The following is a 20,927-nucleotide window of genomic DNA, read 5'->3' on the forward strand; positions in this document are numbered from 1 at the left end:
GACCTACGGAGCCAGAAATCATTAGAACCCCTTCTTAGGCGGGGGACACCAAGTCTCAGACAACTTGGGCAAGGTCAGGCAGCCAGGAGGCGGTTGAGCTGTGTCTCAAGCACAAGTCTTCCGGTGCTGAGTCCTAGGCTCTTTTCATTAAAACACAGCTGTTCCCAACAGGGCGCTACTGGGAGCCCTGACTTAGTGCAGACCAAACCCGGCAGCATCTCCAGGAGTGGCAGGGCCTGTGGCTGAGCACAGAGATTCCGTGCGGGCACTAGGACCGAGTGGATGGGGCTTCCCAGGCCGCCCCCCCTCCCTTCCCAGGCTGCTGCAGTGGTGGCTGCAGTTCCCTCCGACGCCCTGACTGCTGGGCTTCCAGGAGAGCTGTCCACACCCCAACTCTCATTTCCTTTTCGTCCTTGTCTGCTTTTCCCTGGTTGCTTTCCCTTTCTTTCCTGCCTCTCAAGTAAATGAGAAAAAGGTGAGAAAGCAGAGAACACAGGGGGAACTTTGTCTGATTTTGCTGTTTGAAGAAAGGGAAGCTGCCTCCTCCACCTCTTTATGTTTCCTGCTCTTTCTCCTCTTTGCCTCTCCTACTTTTTCATGGGCCTCATTGGTGCTTGTGCTTTGCTTCCCCTCCCACTGTGCAGCTCCCTAGTGGGTACAGGGCAGGTAGAAGCTCTTGGCCAATGGCTACCTCCCTGGCCATCCTCCTCTTTGCTCTCCCTGGGCCTCTCATGTGCTCAGAGCTGCCTCTGGCCTCAGGTTCCCCCCAACTGAAGCTTGCCTAGGAGAGCTTTGGGTCATGCACACCCCAGGACCGCCATCCACCAGGTGGGGATCACCTAGCTTTCTGGCTTTGGTTTGTCTAACAATAAAAAATGCTACTCTAAATGCTTTACATATGTAATCCATTTAACCCTTAAAGATGCTACAAGGTACAGCTGTAGTCCACACTTTACAGATGAGTTAACTAAGGGGCAGAACACAGTCACACAGACAGAGAGCTGGGATTTGAACCCCAGTAGTTTGACTACCGAGTTGTACAAACAGTCTTAGTCATGCGCAGTCAGCGGCAGTGGTTTTTATTAGTGGATCATTTCCCCTCTTCTGGGCCAGGCCCAGAGAAAACACCCCCACTCCCATGGACTAGAAACGCTGCCTTCTGCCTGACTCCACACCTCCCTCCTCCCACCAGATGCCGGTGCAGCTGACGACAGCCCTGCGTGTGGTGGGCACCAGCCTGTTTGCCCTGGCGGTGCTGGGTGGCATCCTGGCGGCTTACGTGACAGGCTACCAGTTCATTCACACAGAGAAGCACTACCTGTCCTTCGGCCTGTACGGTGCCATCCTGGGCCTGCACCTGCTCATCCAGAGCCTGTTTGCCTTCCTGGAGCACCGGCGCATGCGGCGGGCGGGCCGGCCGCTGAAACTCGCCTCCCCATCGCGCCGCTCGGTGGCACTGTGCATCGCGGCATACCAGGAGGACCCCGACTACTTGCGCAAGTGCCTGCGCTCCGCCCAGCGCATCGCCTTCCCTGACCTCAAGGTGGTCATGGTGGTGGATGGCAATCGCCAGGAGGACGCCTACATGCTGGACATCTTCCACGAGGTGCTAGGCGGCACTGAGCAAGCTGGCTTCTTTGTGTGGCGCAGCAACTTCCATGAGGCAGGTGAAGGGGAGACCGAGGCCAGCCTGCAGGAGGGCATGGTCCGTGTGCGGGATGTGGTGAGAACCAGCACCTTCTCCTGCATCATGCAGAAGTGGGGAGGCAAGCGAGAGGTCATGTACACGGCTTTCAAGGCTCTTGGTGATTCAGTGGACTACATCCAGGTAAGCGTGCCTTCCCAGAAGCATGCAGACATGGGGGTGTGTCCAGCCAGCTGGGCCTATACTGTCCAGGGAGGTTAGGTCCAGTTTAGGTCTCTTGTGTTGAGCACACCCCTCCTCTGCGCTTCAGAAGGGCAACAAGACAGCTGCTGCTCGGAACAGCAGTCCTGGGGTCAGAAAGACCTGGGATGGGATCCTGGTTCTTCTGTTACTTAGCTCTGTGACTTTGGGTGGGTCTCTGGACTGGTATCCCACTACTAAGAAGAGCAGATCGGCGTGCGGCATTTACTGCATACCACACACCATTGCAGGAGCTTCAGAGACCATTCTTTTAATCCTCCTAGGATTCCTAGAGGATAAGTACTACTATTATTTTCACTCATAGGTGAACCTGAAGCACAGAGAGGGTAAGTAATTTGCCTAATCTCACACAGCACTAAGGTGCAAAGATAGGATTTGAACCTAGGCAGTCCGTCTCATGTCTGCCCTTACCCGTTGTGCTATACTGCCTCGCCACTGGTAACATGGAGATGAGTCTCTCCATAAGAAGGTGTGGTGAAGAGTAAAATAAATCATGCTCCAAAGCACTCAAGTATTGTTTTAGTTATGGGCCAAAGGGTCCTTCTCTACCCCGTGTCAGATTTGCATTTGTGAGATGGAGAGACACGGCAGTGAGTCACCCCCCAGCTTAGTCCTTCAGCAGTCTCGGCAGGTCGGGATCCTGAACAGATTCAGTCTAGCTTCTGGTCCAAACTGTCACTGACATTAGCCTGAAAATTTTATTAGGCTGATTACATAGCTCCGATTCTCAAGTAACAAAATGTAGAAAGAACTGACTGAAACCACACACATGTCGGTACCAAGTAGAAACTGCACCCAGAACCCCAGATTTTTGGTCCAGCATCCACACCGTCCGTTTCTCTGTTGCATTCCTTCTCTGCACATGCCAGAATAAATAGCACCTGTCGTGGTAGCCCACCTATGTACCAACCCAGTCTTGGTGACAGCACGTTGAGGACCCTGATATTGAAATGTTCTGTACTGTACCCACCTAAAACTAGCTTGCCACAGACATTTTGGCTTTGGCTTTTTTTGAAACTTGCATCCTCAAATGAGTTGGTACCTTGACTTCTTTCTGTCTTCCTAGGCCCAAGGACCTCCACGGCCTTGTAGGGAGGGCTGTTGAGGCATTTGATTCTGTAGTTCATCTAGAGTCAAGGGGCCTCTAAAGCTTTCCTAGAGACTCAGAGGACACAGGAAAAGCCCTTGAGACTTGGCACATGCTCAAACCACAGGGACATTGTCATCTGCTCTCTTGAAGCACAGAATTTCCCGACCTGCCACACATCTTCCTTTACTGACCATTACTTGTGTGTTCTGGTGGATCAGCGAATAGGCTCACACACCTGAGCCAGCCTTTCCCTTTATGGCTCTGGGCTCACTGCCTGGGGCAGCTTGGGCTTCAGTCACGTTTGGTGGATTCCAGCCTGTCTTCCAACAGCCCTGCTACTGGTGGGTCTTTCCCCGAGGGAGACGGCCCTGCCTCAGCCAGGGGGAAACCCAGGCAGGCAGGAGCTCTAACTACTCTAACCCTGCTCTGCTCGAAAGACCTCCCTGGAGTGAGGGAAGCTGAGCAGCATGAAGAATGGGTTAGGGTCAGGGGAGGAAGTGGTCTTGAGACGGGCAGTCCTGGAAAACTTGGCCTGTAAAGTTCAGGAAGTGCTGGGAGTCCAGCACGAGGTTGGTGAGGAGGTAGGAGGGAGCAGGTGTGATGGCTCTGCCTGGATCCCCCTCCACCTTTAGCTGCTGGTCTGTAGCCAGCACATCTTCCAGCAGGGTCGGGGCATGGGGTGGGAGGGCAGCCCCCTTCCCGCAGGATTAGCAACTTCAGTAAAAGGATTTTAGGCTTTTGGAAAGCCGAGTGTAGGCTCATCTGTGGGTATTGCTCTTTGCTCTGTTGTTCTTCCAGTGGTTATCTGGGCTCTGTGTAATTTTCTAGAAAATAGACAAGGAGTCAGCCACCTGGGTGAGAGTTCATAGCTCAGATTCAACTACTAATGGAGCCACCTGTTAGAATCAGACCATGAGTTCTCCCCGGGGAATGTGGACAAGTGGGCAGGATTTGTTCTAGGCCCTAGTTGGAGGCAGCAGCTGCCAGCCTCCACACTCATCCAGAGTATATAAAGTCCAGGTGTCGTGTCAGGATGGCCAAATGGTGTCAGGTGCCAGACTCCAGCTCCTGCTTCCCAGAGAATGCAGGTGAGGGCAGCCCTTGAACATACCGCACCCTGACCTCAGAGACTTGGCCAAAGGAGCACAGAAGGCCTCGCAGCCCTATTAGTGGGGGGCCTATGACTGGGTAGATGCATCCTGCTCTTGGGCTGTAGGTTGTCCAAAACTGGTACCAGAGGCTGAAACTGGGAAGAGACCTCGTTAAGAATCCTAGGAGAGCGCTTCGGGCAGTAGCCTCTGGCAAGAGCCATTTCTTGGCCTAATGTGGAGGGTCTGCCTGCCCTGGCCTAGCTACTGTACTGTCATCTGATTTCAATAATGTGTTCCTCCTTTTTTCCCAGGGACTCCAGGGAAATGTCTGGCGACCATTTTTGTGGAGCCTGTCTCTGTAGAAGCTAAAAACTTGCCCAGTGCTAAGCCCTTCTCCCTTTCCAGGCCTGGCACCAAGTCTCCCGGGTTTGTCTCTCAGCCCAGTGGCTGTCAAACCTGGTATCTAAAGTCTCCTTTTCCTTCTTTTTGTTATTTGCCGCACCTCTTGCATTTAGTATAGATCTCTTTGCTGGTAGCTGGAAGTGAATCCTAGGAGAGGCGGCTATGTCCCTGCAGCAGTGAGCAGCATGTGGTGTGCATAGGCCTCAGGTCAAAATGGGCTGATAATGCACTCCTCCCTCTACAGGTGTGCGACTCTGACACCGTGCTGGATCCAGCCTGCACCATCGAGATGCTTCGAGTCCTGGAGGAGGACCCCCAAGTAGGGGGAGTTGGAGGAGATGTACAAGTAAGAAGTAATCAGGGACTCCTGGGGGGTAGGGCCTAGACTCTTCTTCCTAATACAGTGAATATGCCTGGAAAATGAGCGTCTTGAATGTCTAGTATTTTGGAAGTGTGTGGGGGGGAGGGTTCTTCTTGGACAGTTTTCACTAGTATCAAAGAACTCACTTGCTACCCCATCCCTATCCTGCTCTTTTTCAACCTGAGGAAAAAGGAAATCACTAAAGGTATGTAGAGAGCCTATGCTGCTGGGAGGGGCTCAGTATCCTGAGGCTACTGATCACGGAGGGTGCTGCTTTTTGGGGGCACTGGCGCAGCAAGCACCTCCAAAGTTGGACCCTTCAGAAAACCCTTGTTCTTCAGGAAGTTGCCCTGAATGGTTAAGAACAGGGCAGTATGGTTAAGAACAAGGGGCCACATCTTCCTCCAGAGGGTACTGCTGGTGACACACCAAGTCTTCCTGAGAAGCTTTCCGAGTGCAGAAGGGTCAGGATAGGGGGCTGGGGTGATGAGCTGCATCTTCAAGCCCTTCTCTCTGCCACCATCCAGTTGTTTGCTGAGATGGAAGGTGGCTTTCGCTGTTAGAGCAACTTCACTGGGCCAGTCAGTGCACACCACAGTGAGAGTGACTGGGTGTGGTTGGCTCCTCCGAGCCTCAGGTTTTCTAGCTTTGGCTGGGTTAGGACTGATGGCCAGGAGTTTGAGCGATGGGATTCAGAACTCAGGGTAAGGAGGCTTCATGGTCTCTGCTGTCTATCTCCTGGGGCTCAAGTCCTCAGGTGAGGAGGCCCAGCATCTCCGGTTCCCTTGCAGATCCTCAACAAGTATGACTCGTGGATCTCCTTCCTGAGCAGTGTGCGGTACTGGATGGCCTTCAACGTGGAGCGGGCCTGCCAGTCCTACTTCGGCTGCGTGCAGTGTATTAGTGGGCCTTTGGGCATGTACCGCAACAGCCTCCTCCAGCAATTCCTGGAGGACTGGTACCATCAGAAGTTCCTGGGCAGCAAGTGCAGCTTCGGAGATGACCGCCACCTCACCAACCGAGTCCTGAGCCTCGGCTACCGGACTAAGTATACAGCACGCTCCAAGTGCCTCACAGAGACTCCCACCAAGTACCTCCGGTGGCTCAACCAGCAGACCCGCTGGAGCAAGTCTTACTTCCGAGAGTGGCTCTACAACTCTCTGTGGTTCCATAAGCACCACCTCTGGATGACCTACGAATCAGTGGTCACAGGTTTCTTCCCCTTCTTCCTCATTGCCACAGTCATACAGCTTTTCTACAGAGGCCGCATCTGGAATATTCTCCTCTTCCTGCTGACGGTGCAGCTGGTGGGCATTATCAAGGCTACCTATGCCTGCTTCCTTCGGGGCAATGCAGAAATGATCTTCATGTCCCTCTATTCCCTTCTGTATATGTCCAGCCTCCTGCCAGCCAAGATCTTTGCCATTGCTACCATCAACAAGTCTGGCTGGGGCACCTCTGGCCGAAAAACCATCGTGGTGAACTTCATTGGCCTCATCCCTGTGTCCATCTGGGTGGCAGTCCTTCTAGGGGGACTGGCCTACACAGCGTATTGCCAGGATCTGTTCAGCGAGACAGAGCTAGCCTTCCTGGTCTCTGGGGCCATCCTGTATGGCTGCTACTGGGTAGCCCTCCTCATGTTGTATCTGGCCATCATCGCCCGGCGATGTGGGAAGAAGCCAGAGCAGTACAGCCTAGCTTATGCTGAGGTGTGACACGGCCCCCAAGCAGAGTGGGAAAAGTGCAATGGGTAAGGGAGGGAAGGGGAATGGAAGAGAAAAGATGGGGTGGGAGGGAGGAGGGAGTGCTGTTTTAGTCCGTCAATGGTCCAAAGGACAAATCTGAAGTGCAAAGAATGGTGACTGTACTATGGCCTGGGGCAGTTCTGCTTAGAGGCAACACCTTTCCAGCTCAGGGGGCGACTTGTTTTCATGCCGCCTGTCTGTTGGCCTCTGCGTGTGTCATGGCCTCTGGGAAAGATTCCACTTCCTGCCCCGGGATCCAAAGGCAACCCAGAAGTGTGCTAAAACAATTAGTTCCAATCAGTGGCAACTTCTGATAGGTAAGTGAGCAATGACAGCCTGCGGGAAGGGGTTCTCTTAGCCCATCTGAACACAACCAGAGGTGGTGGGAGAATTTGAGAGATCTGGGCTGGCTAGTATGTGTCCCCCACCCTCACCCCCAAATCTAGCTATCAATGCAATAAGATTGTGCCTGATACAAGGCCCAGAAGCCTGATCTTTGGGCATCAGAAAACAGGGTCCAGGAATGGTGCTTTATTACATGACATACTCCATTCCACATCTCAACATCCCAAGGATGAGCCAAACTAGCAGAGAGTTAGCACTGAACTCCTTTTAAGTGTGTATGGTGTATATACATATATGTTAAAAATGAAAGTTTGCCAGGAGGAACAAAGATTGGTGGTTGTGCTAAAGGCCATGGCCTATATGGGGGCCTTAGGCTGAATGTAGCTCACCTGAAAACTGCCCGACATCGAGATGAGCTTGTCTGTGATCTCTGCTGGGGAGAGGAAAGGTTTTGGTCATCTACCAGGAAGATTAAACCCCAACATGCTCAGAAAAGAAGTGAGGGCTTGGCTACCTGATCCTGCACACTCCTGAATTCCTCTCTCAAACTCAGCTCTGAGTCTAAGACAGCCTCCACTTGGCTTGCTTCAAGGTGATGCACCAAGTCACCTCGTCCACCTTCCTTCTCATTTGGTAAGTTTTTCAAGTTAGCAACTGAGGCAGAGTCTGGACTCTCATAGCCCCTCTGCAATAAGCAACCCTGTCCTCAGCAGGTGGGGGGAAAAATGATTAGGAGCCTCTGACCAAATTAGCCACAATCTTGGAAGTGCTTATACAGATTCCTTAGCAGCTGGCTAAGCGTGCATGACTTTCAGGCTACAGATCTTGACAATCATGTCCAGTGAAAACCTTTTCAGTGTTCCCTAAGTGAAGCCTCCAATCCAAGCTGGTCATCTTTGAAACTGTCCATTCTCTTCAGTGGCTTCTCAAGGAGATTATTACAGCCAAGTTGTGGATAGTCATTATTGCATTTGCTTCTTTCCAGAAACCAAGCTTGGAGATGGAATTGGTTCCTAAATCCTAAGGTTCTTGTTTTCTCTCTCACGCCCCTTGAAGCTTTTATTTCTCTGCCCTTTGGGGGGGGGGGGAGCGAGGGAAAGCATTTTCTAGACATTTGCAATCCACAGACAATTCTCAGCTCTTGAGTTTGAAACTGGGAATCTTGACTAACCCTTTGACTTAGGGGTTGCTTGCTTGCAGGTGTACTTGTGCTCTCCGAATGTCCATTCTTAGCAGGGCCTGCTAGCCCCTCAGAACCAGCACTGAAGTTGACAGGAGTTGAAGGGGCAAGACTCTAGTGTGCCCAGGTGCTTCCTACACAGGAACAAAGTGTGCTCTGAGCCACAGATTGGCAAACCCTGGTGCTTTCCTTCATCTCCCATGAACGCAAGGGTTTTCCAGGTGCAACCAACATCGCTACATCACACAGACCTCGAGCTTCTGAGAAGATTGCTGGCCGGTGTTGGGTCCAACCCATGAAGGCTGGGAAGAGGCAGCAGGCATTTGCTAAAGGCGGTTGTTCCAGGCTCTTGCGTGTTTTTGCTGGCCAAGTAAACTATTTTGAGCACTACAATGGAGGAAATCCGGTCAGCCAGCCAACTGCAGAGCTCACACTTAACTAAGGGCTTGTTTTTCTTCAGCTTTTACTTGAAGGTTAATGTCGGATGGATTTCCAGATGGAGAACTGGTTGTCCTACCATCAGCTCTGCCTTGCACTGTGGTTTTCAACTGTGCTCAGAACAAGGGTAGGCAGGTACAAGTAGTGGGCCCACAACGTTTGACCTCTACTGGTTTTTCTAAGTTATTTTGTACATTTTTCAGCAGCGAAACCAAACTGGGTCTTCAGCTTTATCCCCGTTTCTTGCAAGGGAAGAGCCTTTATATACAACTGGACACATTTTGGTTTTTCCTCATTGAGAATTTTAAGCCTTTTGTATTCTTTCTACAATAATTTGTAAACATATTTATTTTTACTTTTTGTTTTTGTTTTTTACTTTTCAGGTCAAAATTTTATACTGCACTTGTCAAAATAAAGATTCTCACATAATGCTGGTTATCTCTGGACTACTTCTTCCTTAAACTGGTTTATTCCATTTCCAAAGAGGTACTTGAGATAGAAATGGTTTTGTCAAGGTAGTTGCAGTGGAACTCAAAACAGGTAAGTGTTCACAGCTGCCTCTGGACCTGGGGAATACAGCAGGCCCACTTTACTGTTAACTGCACACCTACAACAGCCCAACTTTTGTTGAAGGTGGGCAAGGTCTCTGGTGAAATCACTGGCAGACAAGGGAGTCCTGGCTAAGGTAAAGGTCACTATTTCCTCCTTGAGTGACAGCATTTCATCTGGCAGATAATACAGGACTGTGGCCAGTCTAAAACAATGAAAAGCACTGGGTAAAATTCCTTTCCTGTGGAAACAGGTAACTCAATGGAGTGACATTGGCAGCCCTCTCATCCCATTTATTAAAGAAACAGTAAGAAAAGATACAATGCAGGAAAAACACCAACCATCCTTTCACCTCAGGCTGAACGAAGCACAGTGATTTCTCCCCTTCATCCCCCCACCCCCTACCCCAGTTCCCATATTCCCATTGACGTCAGTTTAAATTTTGAGGTTCTTTGATCGGGAGTACTAGTGGAGAGGGAATTAGGTGAGCGGTGGAGCCTTGATTCTGGCCTCCTCTAAGTCCCAGGAGAAGGAAGCTGCAGGCCCAGTTAATCAAGCAAAATTGTATTTGGTGGGTCTTTGAAGTGGTTGCCCACCTCCCTGTTCTGTGTTCAAGCCCTCAGGGAAAGGTATGGCAGTAGAGGATGACCAGGTCCAAGCTGCCCAGGGCAGAGCTGCTGAAGCATGGTCCATTCACCATTGCAACAGTTCTAGAGAGCAGTGAGCTGATTCTCCAGTGGTGAGCAGAGGACTACATATGAATTGGGACCTGCAGGCCAATGTATCCCTGAGGAAAAGTCCACAAGAACAATTCAAGAAACTAGTAAGAAACAAGGGGCAGAAAGCTGTGGGACAAAAGCACAGCAGGCTTCTGGAGGGCTGGAGATCCTTTCTCTCAAGGTCAGGATCATTCCCACCTGCAGTAGTCCATCTCTCACAAGTAACATTTCACCTTCAGTCAAGAAAGAAGCGGAGGAAAAAGATGGCTCATTTGAACTTGAGCCCCAGCTATGGTACTTCAGACTGTAGCTCCAGATCTACCCTTTTACCTAAAACACAGCTCCTGCCCAGAACCACGGTGCCTGGAAACCAGAGTGGTTCTGGAGAGAAAAGTGTTTAAGGGGGTAACATTCCATTTGGGTACATTGCAGCCATAGGACCCCCTGGTCTGGGGAAAGCAGCTGGGTTTGTGCCTGGGAGGTTCCCCACTCTAGGAAATGGGACCAAAGTCTTGCTCACGGGGCCATTCATCCTTGGAAAGGAAGCCGGGTTTAGACCCAGGGTCCCAGTTGGCCTTGCAAAAGGAGCTGGGTTGATGCCCACAGGGCCTGCTGGAGAAGAGCCCAGGGGCCCAGGAGCTGACCTGGGGAAAGTAACCTGACCAGGGCCTAATGGGCCAGTAGACCTTGGGAAGGCAGCAGGACTTGGGCCCTGCAAGCCACTGGCCCTTGGGAAGTTAGCTGGGTTGGGGCCTAGTGGCCCAGAGGTTCTTGGGAAAATTGCTGGACTTGAGCCCTGGAGGCCAGCAGACCTCTGGAAGTTAGCTGGATTTGAAGCCAATGTGCCAGAAGACTGAGAAAAGGCAGCTGGATTCAGCCCCCCTGAACCGGTCCCCCTTGGAAAGGGACTGGCATTTACTCCCATAGGCCCAGCTGGCCTTGAAAAATGAGCTGAATTAGGGCCTATGGGGCCAGGAGCTCTGGACATGGGAGATGGATTTGGCCCTGGAAGGCCAATTCCCCGAGAACCAGGACCCGAGTTTGGGCCCATGGGGCCAGGTACTCTTGCCATAGAGGATGGGCTTGTGCCCATGTTTCCAGAAGCCTGTGAGAAAGCAGCTGAATTTGCTCCTAATAGACCTGCTGCTCTTAAAATGGGGGCAAGATCTAGGCCTTGAGGTCCAGCCATCCTTAAGTTAAGACCAGATCCCGTGCCCAGGAGGCCACCTGCTCTGGTGTCCAGATTTGGGCCTGGTCCCAGGCCACCTGCCCTTGGGTTGGGCCCAAGGCCTGGGCCCAGGCTATTTGCTCTTGGGTTGGGCCCAAGGCCAGGGCCTGGAAACATACCTGATCTCGGGGCAGGGTTTGTACCAACGAAGCCTGATCTCAGATTGGGACTGGGTCCTGGTCCCAGGCCAACAGGCCTAGGATTAGGAGCACCATTCCCAGAAGGCAACAGGACACCTGCTCTCAGGTTGGGCCCAGATCCAGGGCCCATGGGGCCGCCACTTCTGGGGTCAGGACCTGTTCCCAGGAGACCACCTGCCCTTGGGTTGGACATAGGACCTGGCCCCGGGAGACCCCCTAACCTTGGATTAGACAGAGGCCCTGGGCCTGGTAGAGCCCCTGCCCTTGGGTTTAGAGATGGGCCTGGGCCTGGGCCTGGGCCTGGACCTGGGCCCAAGAGGCCACCAGGCCTTGGGAAAGAAACTGCACCTGTGCCAGTGGGATTCATCCCTCTTGGAAAAGAAGCCATGCTTGGATCACGAGCACCAGCAGGGAAAGGTGCTGGATTTGAAGCCAATGAGCCTGATGAAGTTGGAAAAGGCGATGGGTTCCTTGGAAATGGGGCCAAATTTCCACCAAGAGAACCAGTTGCCATAAGGAAGGGATCAGAGTTCATGCCCAGCGGGTGACCTGTGTTTAGGACAGGACCCCCCTGTGGTCCCAAGGAACCGTCGAGTCGTCCTCGAGGTGGCAACTGAGCACGAGTCCAAGGAGTTGGCCGCTCTCTAGGGAAAATCCGGGGTTCTTTCATACTTTCTTGGGGACGTTGGTGATAATGGGCTTGGGGCGAGTTTTGAAAAGGATCTTGTTTTTGATGAGTGCTGTCACCAGGTACCGGGTGCCAGTCTTGCAGCCAAGCTCATCACAGTCCTGCTCCCCAGGAGTGTGTTTGACAAGGACGGCAAAAGGTTTCTCCAGGTGGATGATTTTTCCATACAGGATATGATGCCCCACGATCAGCACAGGGATTCCCTTTAGCAGAACAAGAACGAAACGCCTAAGGTTCAGGGCAAGGTCATAATACTCAGGTGCCTTCCAGAGATGCTCTTGGAAGGCAATGCTGGCACCTCCACTCCCTGGTTTGGCTCTAACAATATTGAAGAGCCACACCAGGCAACCACCCTCATGCCCTTTTTACTCTTTCTAACCCCAGGTAAGAGAATTTCCACTTTTTAGAACAGTGACTTTTCCAGCTTCCCCAAAGCTAAATTCCCCTGCTATTGCAGGGGTTGGGGGAGAACAAGCAGATACATTAGATTAGCTAGACCTCGAATAACAAACCTGAGGGCAGTCCTCACTCTGGGTCCTGGGAGCACCACCTTGGTGTAGCTTGCTTTCCTGAGGCATTAGGCAGGGAAAGAAAAGTCCCCTCACCTCAGTGGTGTAATGTAGGTCTCCCAGGAGGTTTCCAGCTAATCCAGTGCTGTAGCGAGCCTCGATCTCCCCCTGTAGCTCCATCAGCACCCATTCTGCCAGGCCTCCAGCCCCGGCACTGCAAGCAAAGGGCTGGCGGTTACAATATTTTTGAGGGGTGAAGGATGAATAGTGTCCTACACCACCACTCAAGGCCCAGAAGAACTTTGTTGAGCATAAGTTCTTGGGAAATTAGGCAGTGCCAGGCACTGAACTAGAGACTGAAATGCAAGGACGTGTGCAAGATGCACCTGAGAACCCCAATTCTTTCAGGAAAATGTCAAACCTACAGAACCCTAATCATTCAAGCTAAACAAAAGAAGTCTCAAAATGTACTCACCTGGAAATAACAATTTGCACCATGAGCTTTCCGTCTTTAAAAAGCAACTGAAAATAAGCTGTAGAGGAAAAAAAAATTTAGGACAATAATAATGATAGCTAACATATATCAAGTATTATATGTGAGGCATTTTTCTAAGTGCTTTAGACAAATTTTATTTCATTCCCCTAACAACTCTTTTAAGATGTAAATCTTTTTGAGTTGACACCGTACATGTAACATTGCTTAAGACCACCAAAGGTCAACAATAGTGTGGAAAGTTAACACGTATTATACTTGTGTTCAAGGTCACATATTTACTAGTCAAAGAGCCAGAATTTGAACCCAAACATACACTAGAGCCCACACTGCTGACCACAATGCTAACTTGCCCTTCTCAAGGATGTTCTATTTTCTGTTTTTTTTAAATTTTTATTTTTGAGAGACAGAGTGTGAGTGGGAGAGGGGCAGAGAGAGGGAGATAGGATCCAAAGTGGGCTCTGTGCTGACAACAGAGAGCCTGCCCGGTGCAGGGCTCAAACTCATGAACGCAAGATCATGACCTGAGCCAAAGTCGGACACTTGAAGTCAGACTGAAGCACCCCTAGTCTACATGTTTCTTAAGAAATTAAAGAATTCATTTAGATTCTACATTTTCCTTTGGTGATGATATAAACTTCATGTCTAACACTTTGGTTATGTTTCAAGGTTCAAAAGACCTCCTTTAACAAAAGCCAAGAAACGAAAAAGTCCTTCAGACAACTTTAGTGAATGGTAAGCTGATTTCTAACATGACTCTCATCATACGCCTTGACCATCTTTCACTTTGGTACTAAAATACCCTGGCACTCCATCAACTTTCCTTTTATACAACAGTACCACCTGGTGGCAAGTTTGTGGTACTCTAAAAGCATGGGTTAAAATGAATTTTTGCCTGAAACAACTATCTTCACTTGTCTTTCTAGAAAGGATACATTCTTGGGGGGTTAGGGGGATAGGGAGAACCTAAACTACGGGTTCTGTATAAGTCCTTCCAATGAATTGATGGAACTTAGCGGAAAGTTAGTAGTCTAGTGTTTACCAGTTGTAGTACTGCAGGTTAATAGGTTTAATTGTGCTCAAGGTTAGCAAACAACAGATTAATTTATGCGCTGCTGAAGCAAGCACGTGCAAACACCAGATTAAAAAGTTAAACAGGTTTCTTCACTGGTATGTTGACCTTCATTTTGGATCTTCAGGGAAAAGTATGTTGACAAAAGCCTTCCAGGACAGCAGAACCTCTACTCTTGAGCACCAAACACTTTGGGAACATAAGGTCAGTCAATTCACTGGTCTTAAATTCAGATATAAACAGTAGCTAATATTTATTGAATTTGTATTACGAATCAGATGCTGTTCACACATAAGAACCTAGGCCTCGTGACTTTATGCTACACCCATCATAATCAATATGCTCCCAAAGGAAAAAACCAAGTATCGGTGAGAATGAAAAGGCACCAAGGCATCAGGCAGGCACTGCATACGTGGAAGAGCTGGTCAGAAGGGCAAGGGGGAATCAAGGAATCTCTGAGTAAAACAGACCTTCCGCAGTAGCACCAGTTGTGGCACTGCTTGAGAACAAATACACCAGGCTCAAGGGCAAACGTCTTGTGACAAGATAAGGAGGCCCTACCACTACAACCCAGAATAACCAAAAGAACTGTTAAAATTCTTCTAAGGTTTCCTGACGGAGAAAGGATTACAATTTAAAATCAGAAGACCTAAAGTCAGGTTCCAGCCTAGAAGTGTAGAAACTCTTCACTGTGTCATCATACACAAGTCACTTAATGACTATGGGGCTAGCATCCAGATTATCTGACTCATTAGCCTACTTTGAAGACCACATATATGCATAAATGCTTTAAAGATAAATAGCTAGTTTTTTAGAGAAGGGAAAAAATAAATCAGTATTTCCACACTATAATTGTGACTGTAATTTAGAGAATGGTAGGTATACTTTAGCCATGAATCAAAAAAGACTTAGTAACTAGAAACTGAAGTTGGAAGGTTTCTCAAGGTTAATAAATGCATACAGATTAAAGGCTTCTTATAACTAAGCTTTTGATGACTGACAACGCACTACATATTACTTGATAGGTATATTTATAACAAAATATAGATACTTTGAGAAACAATTACATGTTCACACAGATACAGAGGTTCTAGGAAGACCACGGCAAGGAAGGAAATCAATCTTTAAGGCCTCTGGAAGCATGTTTGAGACGAGTACATATGGGCTGCAGAAATATTTTAATTGTATTCCACATTTCCCGGAAAGTTTCCTGTTAGAACAGGAACTGACAACAGTGGCCTAAGTGGGCAAAGGAAAATAGATGCCTGATAGCTGGGCCGGAATACCTGTACCTGCGTACTAATCCCTGGTACTTGAGAGCACACGCAGCTTTACCCACTTATGCAGGAAGCCCTGCCTCAGTAGATCTCCTGACGCTGGCAGACATCCAGCAATGTTCCTGAAAATAAAAATTCCCTGGCCTACAGCTCCACCATCTTCACCATCCTGCTTCTGTACCTAGTCAGGCTGGTAAAAATTTGTGCTAGTCCTACTGGGATGCTGCAGATGTGAACAGGAATGAAGTTCATTCCTACTTATAGAAATCTAGCTCATAGGAACCTGTAGACTGGCCTGACTACATTTATGTACACGAGGATGTATTTACCAAGGTAGTAAGAAATGTAGGAGAGGGCATTCCTTTAGCAAATTTTAAAATTCTACTCTTTAAAAAAATTCATTTATTTTTGAGAGAGACAGAGACAGCGTGAGCAGGGAAGGGACAGAGAGAGGGGGAGAAAAAGAACTCCATTCTGCCAGCACAGAGCCCAATGTAGGGCTCAAATCCACGGAACTGTGAGATCATGACCCGAGCCAACAAGAGTTGGGACTCTTAACTAAGCCACCCAAGTGCCCCTTAAAATTAGACTTTAAAATAGCCTATCAGAGTGCCTGTGTGGTTCAGTTGGACTCTTGATTTTTGGCTCAGGTCATCCTCCCAGGGTTGTGGGATCGAGCCCATTGGCTCTGTGCTGAGCATGGAGCCTGCTTAAGATTCTTTCTTTCTCTCTCTCTCTCTCTCTCTCTCTCTCTCTCTCTCTCCCTCTCCGCCCCCCCTCGCATTTTCTCAAATTAAAAAAAAAAAAAAATTGGGGGCCTCTGGGTAGCTCGGTCAGTTGAGCATCACACTCTTAATTTTGGCTCAGGTCATGATCTGGAGGTTTGTGGGATCAAGCCCCGAGTCAGGCTCTGAGCAGATAGAGATTCTCTTGGGATTCTCTCTCTCCCTCCTTCTCTGCCCCTCCCCTACACACTCACTCTCTCAAAATAAACATTTAAAAAAATGTTTTTAAATAGCCTGTCACCTGAATTTTATTATTCCTTCCTTCTCTTGCTCCTTGAGATTACTCCTGTCTGCAACTGTTCTCAGGGTCAGAGCAGGCAGATCTACCTGGTACTTCACTGAGGACATACTTGATGGAGGCAACAGGGAATGTGTATTTCACTTAATGTGGAGTTGTCTAAAAAGGATCTGAGAACATGCAGCCCAATCTGTCCCTATTATACCCTTGACAATAGGCAGGTAGTAGGAAAATGAAGAAGTGAAGAAGTATAGTGCAAACCAAATCCTATTAGTAATAATAGATGTAACATTACAATAAATATTTCCTGTAGAACAAAACAAAAATTTCTGAGTCTTCAGTTTCAACTAATTCCAGCAATAAAGACAACTAGAACAATTTCTACGTTTGTTTTAAAACACTGTGTAGAAACTGCAGATTTATCAAAAACAACATTTAAAGACACAGCCTGAAGAATACACTCTAGCAAATCATGAAACTAAAAGGAGTCAATGGAAGAGCTTGTTTGCCACCTCTCTCTCAACAGTATTGAGTTTAATCCCAGATCTGGCTAGGACCAACTAACTTACTTTGGTTTACGAATAATAATTCTAAGTTGACAGTATGTGTAACTGTACAGCCAAGGAGAATTTTGTGATTCACTTTTTTTTTTTTTTTTATTTTTTATTTTTGGGACAGAGAGAGACAGAGCATGAACGGGGGAGGGGCAGAGAGAGAGAGGGAGACACAGAATCGGAAACAGGCTCCAGGCTCCGAGCCATCAGCCCAGAGCCTGACGCGGGGCTTGAACTCACGGACCGCGAGATCGTGACCTGGCTGAAGTCGGACGCTTAACCGACTGTGCCACCCAGGCGCCCCTGTGATTCACTTTTTAAAAGATGTTTAATTCACTGTACTTCAGAGTGGAGCTTCACAGGCTACAGCTAGAGTGTGGACCTGAAGAGATGGCAAAGTGAGGAGAAAACCCAACCTCTTTTCCCTGAAATGAATTATTTTGACCCCCCCCCCCCAACTCCCACATCTCAACAAAGGGGTATTTTTTCTGCTTAATTTTTCTGGGCCTTCATATAGCTAAATAAACAATACATAATTCTGTATTCCTAACTCAGTCAAGTGACTTTAGCTCTATAAAAGAAATTTTAAAAGCACTTTATACATTCTAATTAACTCTAATTTTTTCCCTTAAAAAAAAAAAGCCCTTTGTGGGGCTTAAAAATTTCTAGAAATGGCTTGCCCCAGATCATCCCCAGTCTTCAGACATGAAGCTAGTCTGGAGGTCCTGGGTAAAATCAACACACTATTGTTTCTCAGGAACAGTGGTCCAGATAATTTTGAGACCCCTGAACAAATTACAGCACAGCAAAGGAACCAGCATTCTTAAAACCAATCCGGAACTAAAATGGATTGCTACCCAAAATTCAAAAGATTTAACTAGAACCAGACCAATCTGGGATGTACCTTATTTAGAACTATCATTTGACTTCTACCTCTATTTGAACTTAATTACTGGTAAAGTTGTTATTAAAAACCTGAAAAATCAGAGTGCAAACACAGTTTAAGAGGGAAAAAAAATCCAGGCATTATGATATAAAAAGCTTAATTTCTCCCGTAGCTAAACTTTTGTGGACACTTATCTGATTTTCTCATTTAACTATGAAAACAACCCTAATGATGTACACACTTATTCCCATTTTATAGATGAAGAAACATGCTCAGAGAAACTAAAGGTTAAGTAACTGGTCACGCAGCTAGTAAGCGGTAGAGCTGGGATGTGAACCTCAACGCTTCCACAATATGGCCTCTCCAGCAGTCCTCTCCCACAGCCCCTTGAATACAGTACATCTATATCACTTCTGAGTGTTTTACAGATATTATTAGCCTTTCTCATGTCTACAACACACCAAGTAACCTACAAAACTTGCAGCCAAAGCAGCTATTACATCTGTGGGGTAGGTAGTTGAAAACATATTCAATTGCTGAAATTTAGATTTTTGAAATCTCTAGAGATCTACTCAATGTCACCTCCAGGATTCAAAATTTAGAAGGCAACATGAGCCGAAAGAAGAGAGTACATTCTTTGTCAGTGAGTTTCTTATACTTTGCTTTCTGAATTGTTAAACTGTTTTAAAATATTACTGCTGTCTTACAGAGAACTGAAAATGAATGAGCAATGAGCCTCATGATAACTGCCCCCAAAATACAAAGTGGTAGAACAAAGTGTGGTATAGATTTAACAGAACATACGGTTTTTACCCAAATAAGGGGACTCAAGGGTAATTACAAATTAAGTTTCACTAGAGCTAAGTAGTATTTTACAAATTTTCATTACACCTTTCAATGCATCTTGTATGTTGTTTTTTTAAAAAAGGGAATAAAGGCTTAAACTTTACAGTTCTCAATATAAAAATTTTTGTTTTTTATTTAAAAAAACTAAATCCATGACACAAAGTGTTTTCAAATTGCTAGGCCAACACTTAGCATTTACCAAACTTTTATTTAGTCCCAGGACTGTTCTTTGTTTAGAAATGCTGTGAGAACTCAAGTTGTCGGACCTGGATTCTGTCACTTACCCTATATAGGACGTGGGAGTAATCTAACTTTGTAAGTTTCAGTTTCCCCACCAACAAATGGGGCATAAGAAAGAACCTATCCCAAAGGATTGTTGTGAAAATTTAATGAGGTTATGAATGTAAAATCCTCAGAACAGCGACTAAGACGTGGTATGCCTTTAGGGTCAAACTATTTATTACATGGGGAGGAATATGACATTTTCTTAGTATATGTCCAAAATAATGTCTTAATACTATACTGTATAATTATTAATGTTTACAGTGGACTAAAACATCCAGAAAAGCAGCAGGTTATCAGAGTAAAACCAAGTTTACATTAATGTGAGAACAATTCAAACAGGACAGTCAAGGTTCACCAAACTGCTTCAAGGATTAAGTTCTGAAAGGGTTTTTTTTGTTTTTTTTTCCTCTAAAGATCACTATTTCTCTATGTGCCTTTCCATTAAACCAACAATTCAGGAAGTTGTCATATATGAATGCAGGTTATTTTTATTAACAGTGTCATTGTGGTTTGTGACTGAAGGAGATGGTCTAAGTTTCAAAGGGAAAATCTTGTCTCTTGACAGGCTTATGTCATTAACCGCTAAAATTCGGTTTCTAAATGAGAAGCTTGCTCCCCTCCAAAGAGGGGCTATGGAGGGTGGGTGGAAATGAATGCTTCCAAACTTTTCATTAGTGAAGAGTGTGTTCAAAAACATGTGTGGATACTATGCATACACGTGGTACTTTCCCATCACATTTTAGGATTCCCATGATGGAGGGAATCAGTTACTGGTATTTGCAGACAATGGGTGAAAAAGATGGCTTCAGTCGATCTGAGTTACTCCAGTTTTCTCCATCTTCTGCTACTCTGCAGCCCCATCTGAACCCTTCCTCCTCTTACTATAACCCCTATCTACCCCAAAGCCCATCCTTTCTAGCCCTGCTTGAAGTCTTACACTATCCGGGATTCTCCCCCCCCCCCCCAACCGGCTCCCACTTTCTCCTCCCTCACCCCTGACCCCCTCCCATCCCTTCAGTTACAAACACTTCCTACGTCTAGTCCCGCCCACTTTCTGGGACTTCTCGATCCGCTTTCCCTCTCTTCCCCAACCCCCTCCAGTTCACCCCCAGACTTTCGGTGGGATCTCCTATCAACCTAATTAACCCTTTCTCCTACCTCCCAAGGAAAGTATTCTTTAAACTGCATTCCTCCACACCCCTCACTGGAGTGATCTTCCAAACCGTCCACCCTCCTCCCAAAGATTTCTCTTTACACGTCCTTCTACCACCCTCATTTCATTCTCCAGATCTTGCCCTGTTCCTTCTTCAATATGAAGTGCTTAGCTACTCCAGGACCCCACCCCACTCTTCCCCAGTCTCTCACTCCGCCTACAAAGAGCCTGGAGCACTCTTTCTTGCAACCACCCTCCCAATTACCTCTACCAGCAGCTTCCCCCCTCCACCGCGACTTAAAAATGTCCCCTCGAACAAACCTCATAGTCCTACCCCCCCCCCCCAGTACGCTTTCTGATATGCCCGCTACTTCCTGGGTTCCAGTTCTACCCCGCTCCCGCAAGCCTCACGTGCTGGACTCCCTCCCCACCCGGGGAAGAACCCCTTCCCGCACGTACCTCGAGGTTCCGGCCCGCGCCGCCCCCTTCTCCGTCCTCCGCCCGCGCTCGGCCACCCTTTCCGCCCTTCTCTCGCTCCGCCCCGCTCACTCCCTTCCTTCCCTCCGCCTTCCGTCTCTACACCGCTCCCTTCCCCCACAATTCCCGGCCCTCCCACCCCGGGGGCTCCTCTGGGCTCGCCCCCACCTCTCCGCGGCTCTCTTCGCTCCCCTCCCCCTTCCCGGCCGCCCCTCCCCCGCCCGCGCTCCCCGCCCCTCGGCTCGCCATTCTTCTCCTCGAGCCGCGCGCCCCACCCGGCCCCAGCTCCCTAGCTTCCCGCTCCCTCGCACCCTCGCCCCCAACCCAGGCTCAGCCCTCAATCCCCGCGGCCTCCCGCAACCCCCGCCCGCGGCCTGACCTGCAATGGCGGCCGCCGAGCGCGGCGCCGCGCGGCCAACGGGCGACAACCGAACCTCCCGCCGCCGTCGCCGCCGCCGCGAGCACTGCCT

The 20,927-nt window shown here is 48.4% G+C and overlaps 3 protein-coding genes across 5 annotated transcripts; 1 reads left to right on the forward strand and 2 right to left on the reverse strand.

Annotated features, from left to right (window-relative positions):
- Window positions 1–1,192: 1,192 nt before the first annotated feature.
- HAS3 (hyaluronan synthase 3) lies at window positions 1,193–9,831 on the forward strand. 2 transcript variants are annotated; one of them, XM_049622433.1, is made up of 3 exons: window positions 1,193–1,828; window positions 4,734–4,835; window positions 9,724–9,831. In XM_049622433.1, exons 1-3 carry the CDS (start codon window positions 1,193–1,195, stop codon window positions 9,829–9,831), a joined length of 846 nt encoding a protein of 281 aa, XP_049478390.1. The 2 variants fall into 2 exon arrangements, with proteins under 2 accessions (XP_049478390.1, XP_049478389.1); XM_049622432.1 differs by lacking the exon at window positions 9,724–9,831 and adding an exon at window positions 5,642–6,565.
- Window positions 9,386–11,864, reverse strand: DERPC (DERPC proline and glycine rich nuclear protein). The gene has a single exon (XM_049622435.1). The coding sequence runs from the start codon at window positions 11,862–11,864 to the stop codon at window positions 10,224–10,226; it is 1,641 nt and encodes a 546-aa protein (XP_049478392.1). The 3' UTR covers window positions 9,386–10,223.
- On the reverse strand, window positions 11,861–20,924 carry CHTF8 (chromosome transmission fidelity factor 8). 2 transcript variants are annotated; one of them, XM_049622458.1, is made up of 4 exons: window positions 20,837–20,924; window positions 12,867–12,924; window positions 12,488–12,605; window positions 11,861–12,085 (listed from the first exon to the last, which is right to left on the reverse strand). In XM_049622458.1, exons 2-4 carry the CDS (start codon window positions 12,887–12,889, stop codon window positions 11,861–11,863), a joined length of 366 nt encoding a protein of 121 aa, XP_049478415.1. In that variant the 5' UTR covers window positions 12,890–12,924; window positions 20,837–20,924. The 2 variants fall into 2 exon arrangements, with proteins under 2 accessions (XP_049478415.1, XP_049478416.1); XM_049622459.1 differs by lacking the exon at window positions 20,837–20,924 and adding an exon at window positions 20,440–20,758.
- Between the last annotated feature and the right edge of the window lie 3 nt (window positions 20,925–20,927).

This window comes from Panthera uncia, assembly GCF_023721935.1.
Source record: "Panthera uncia isolate 11264 chromosome E2 unlocalized genomic scaffold, Puncia_PCG_1.0 HiC_scaffold_20, whole genome shotgun sequence".
NCBI classification, from domain to species: Eukaryota; Metazoa; Chordata; class Mammalia; order Carnivora; family Felidae; genus Panthera; species Panthera uncia.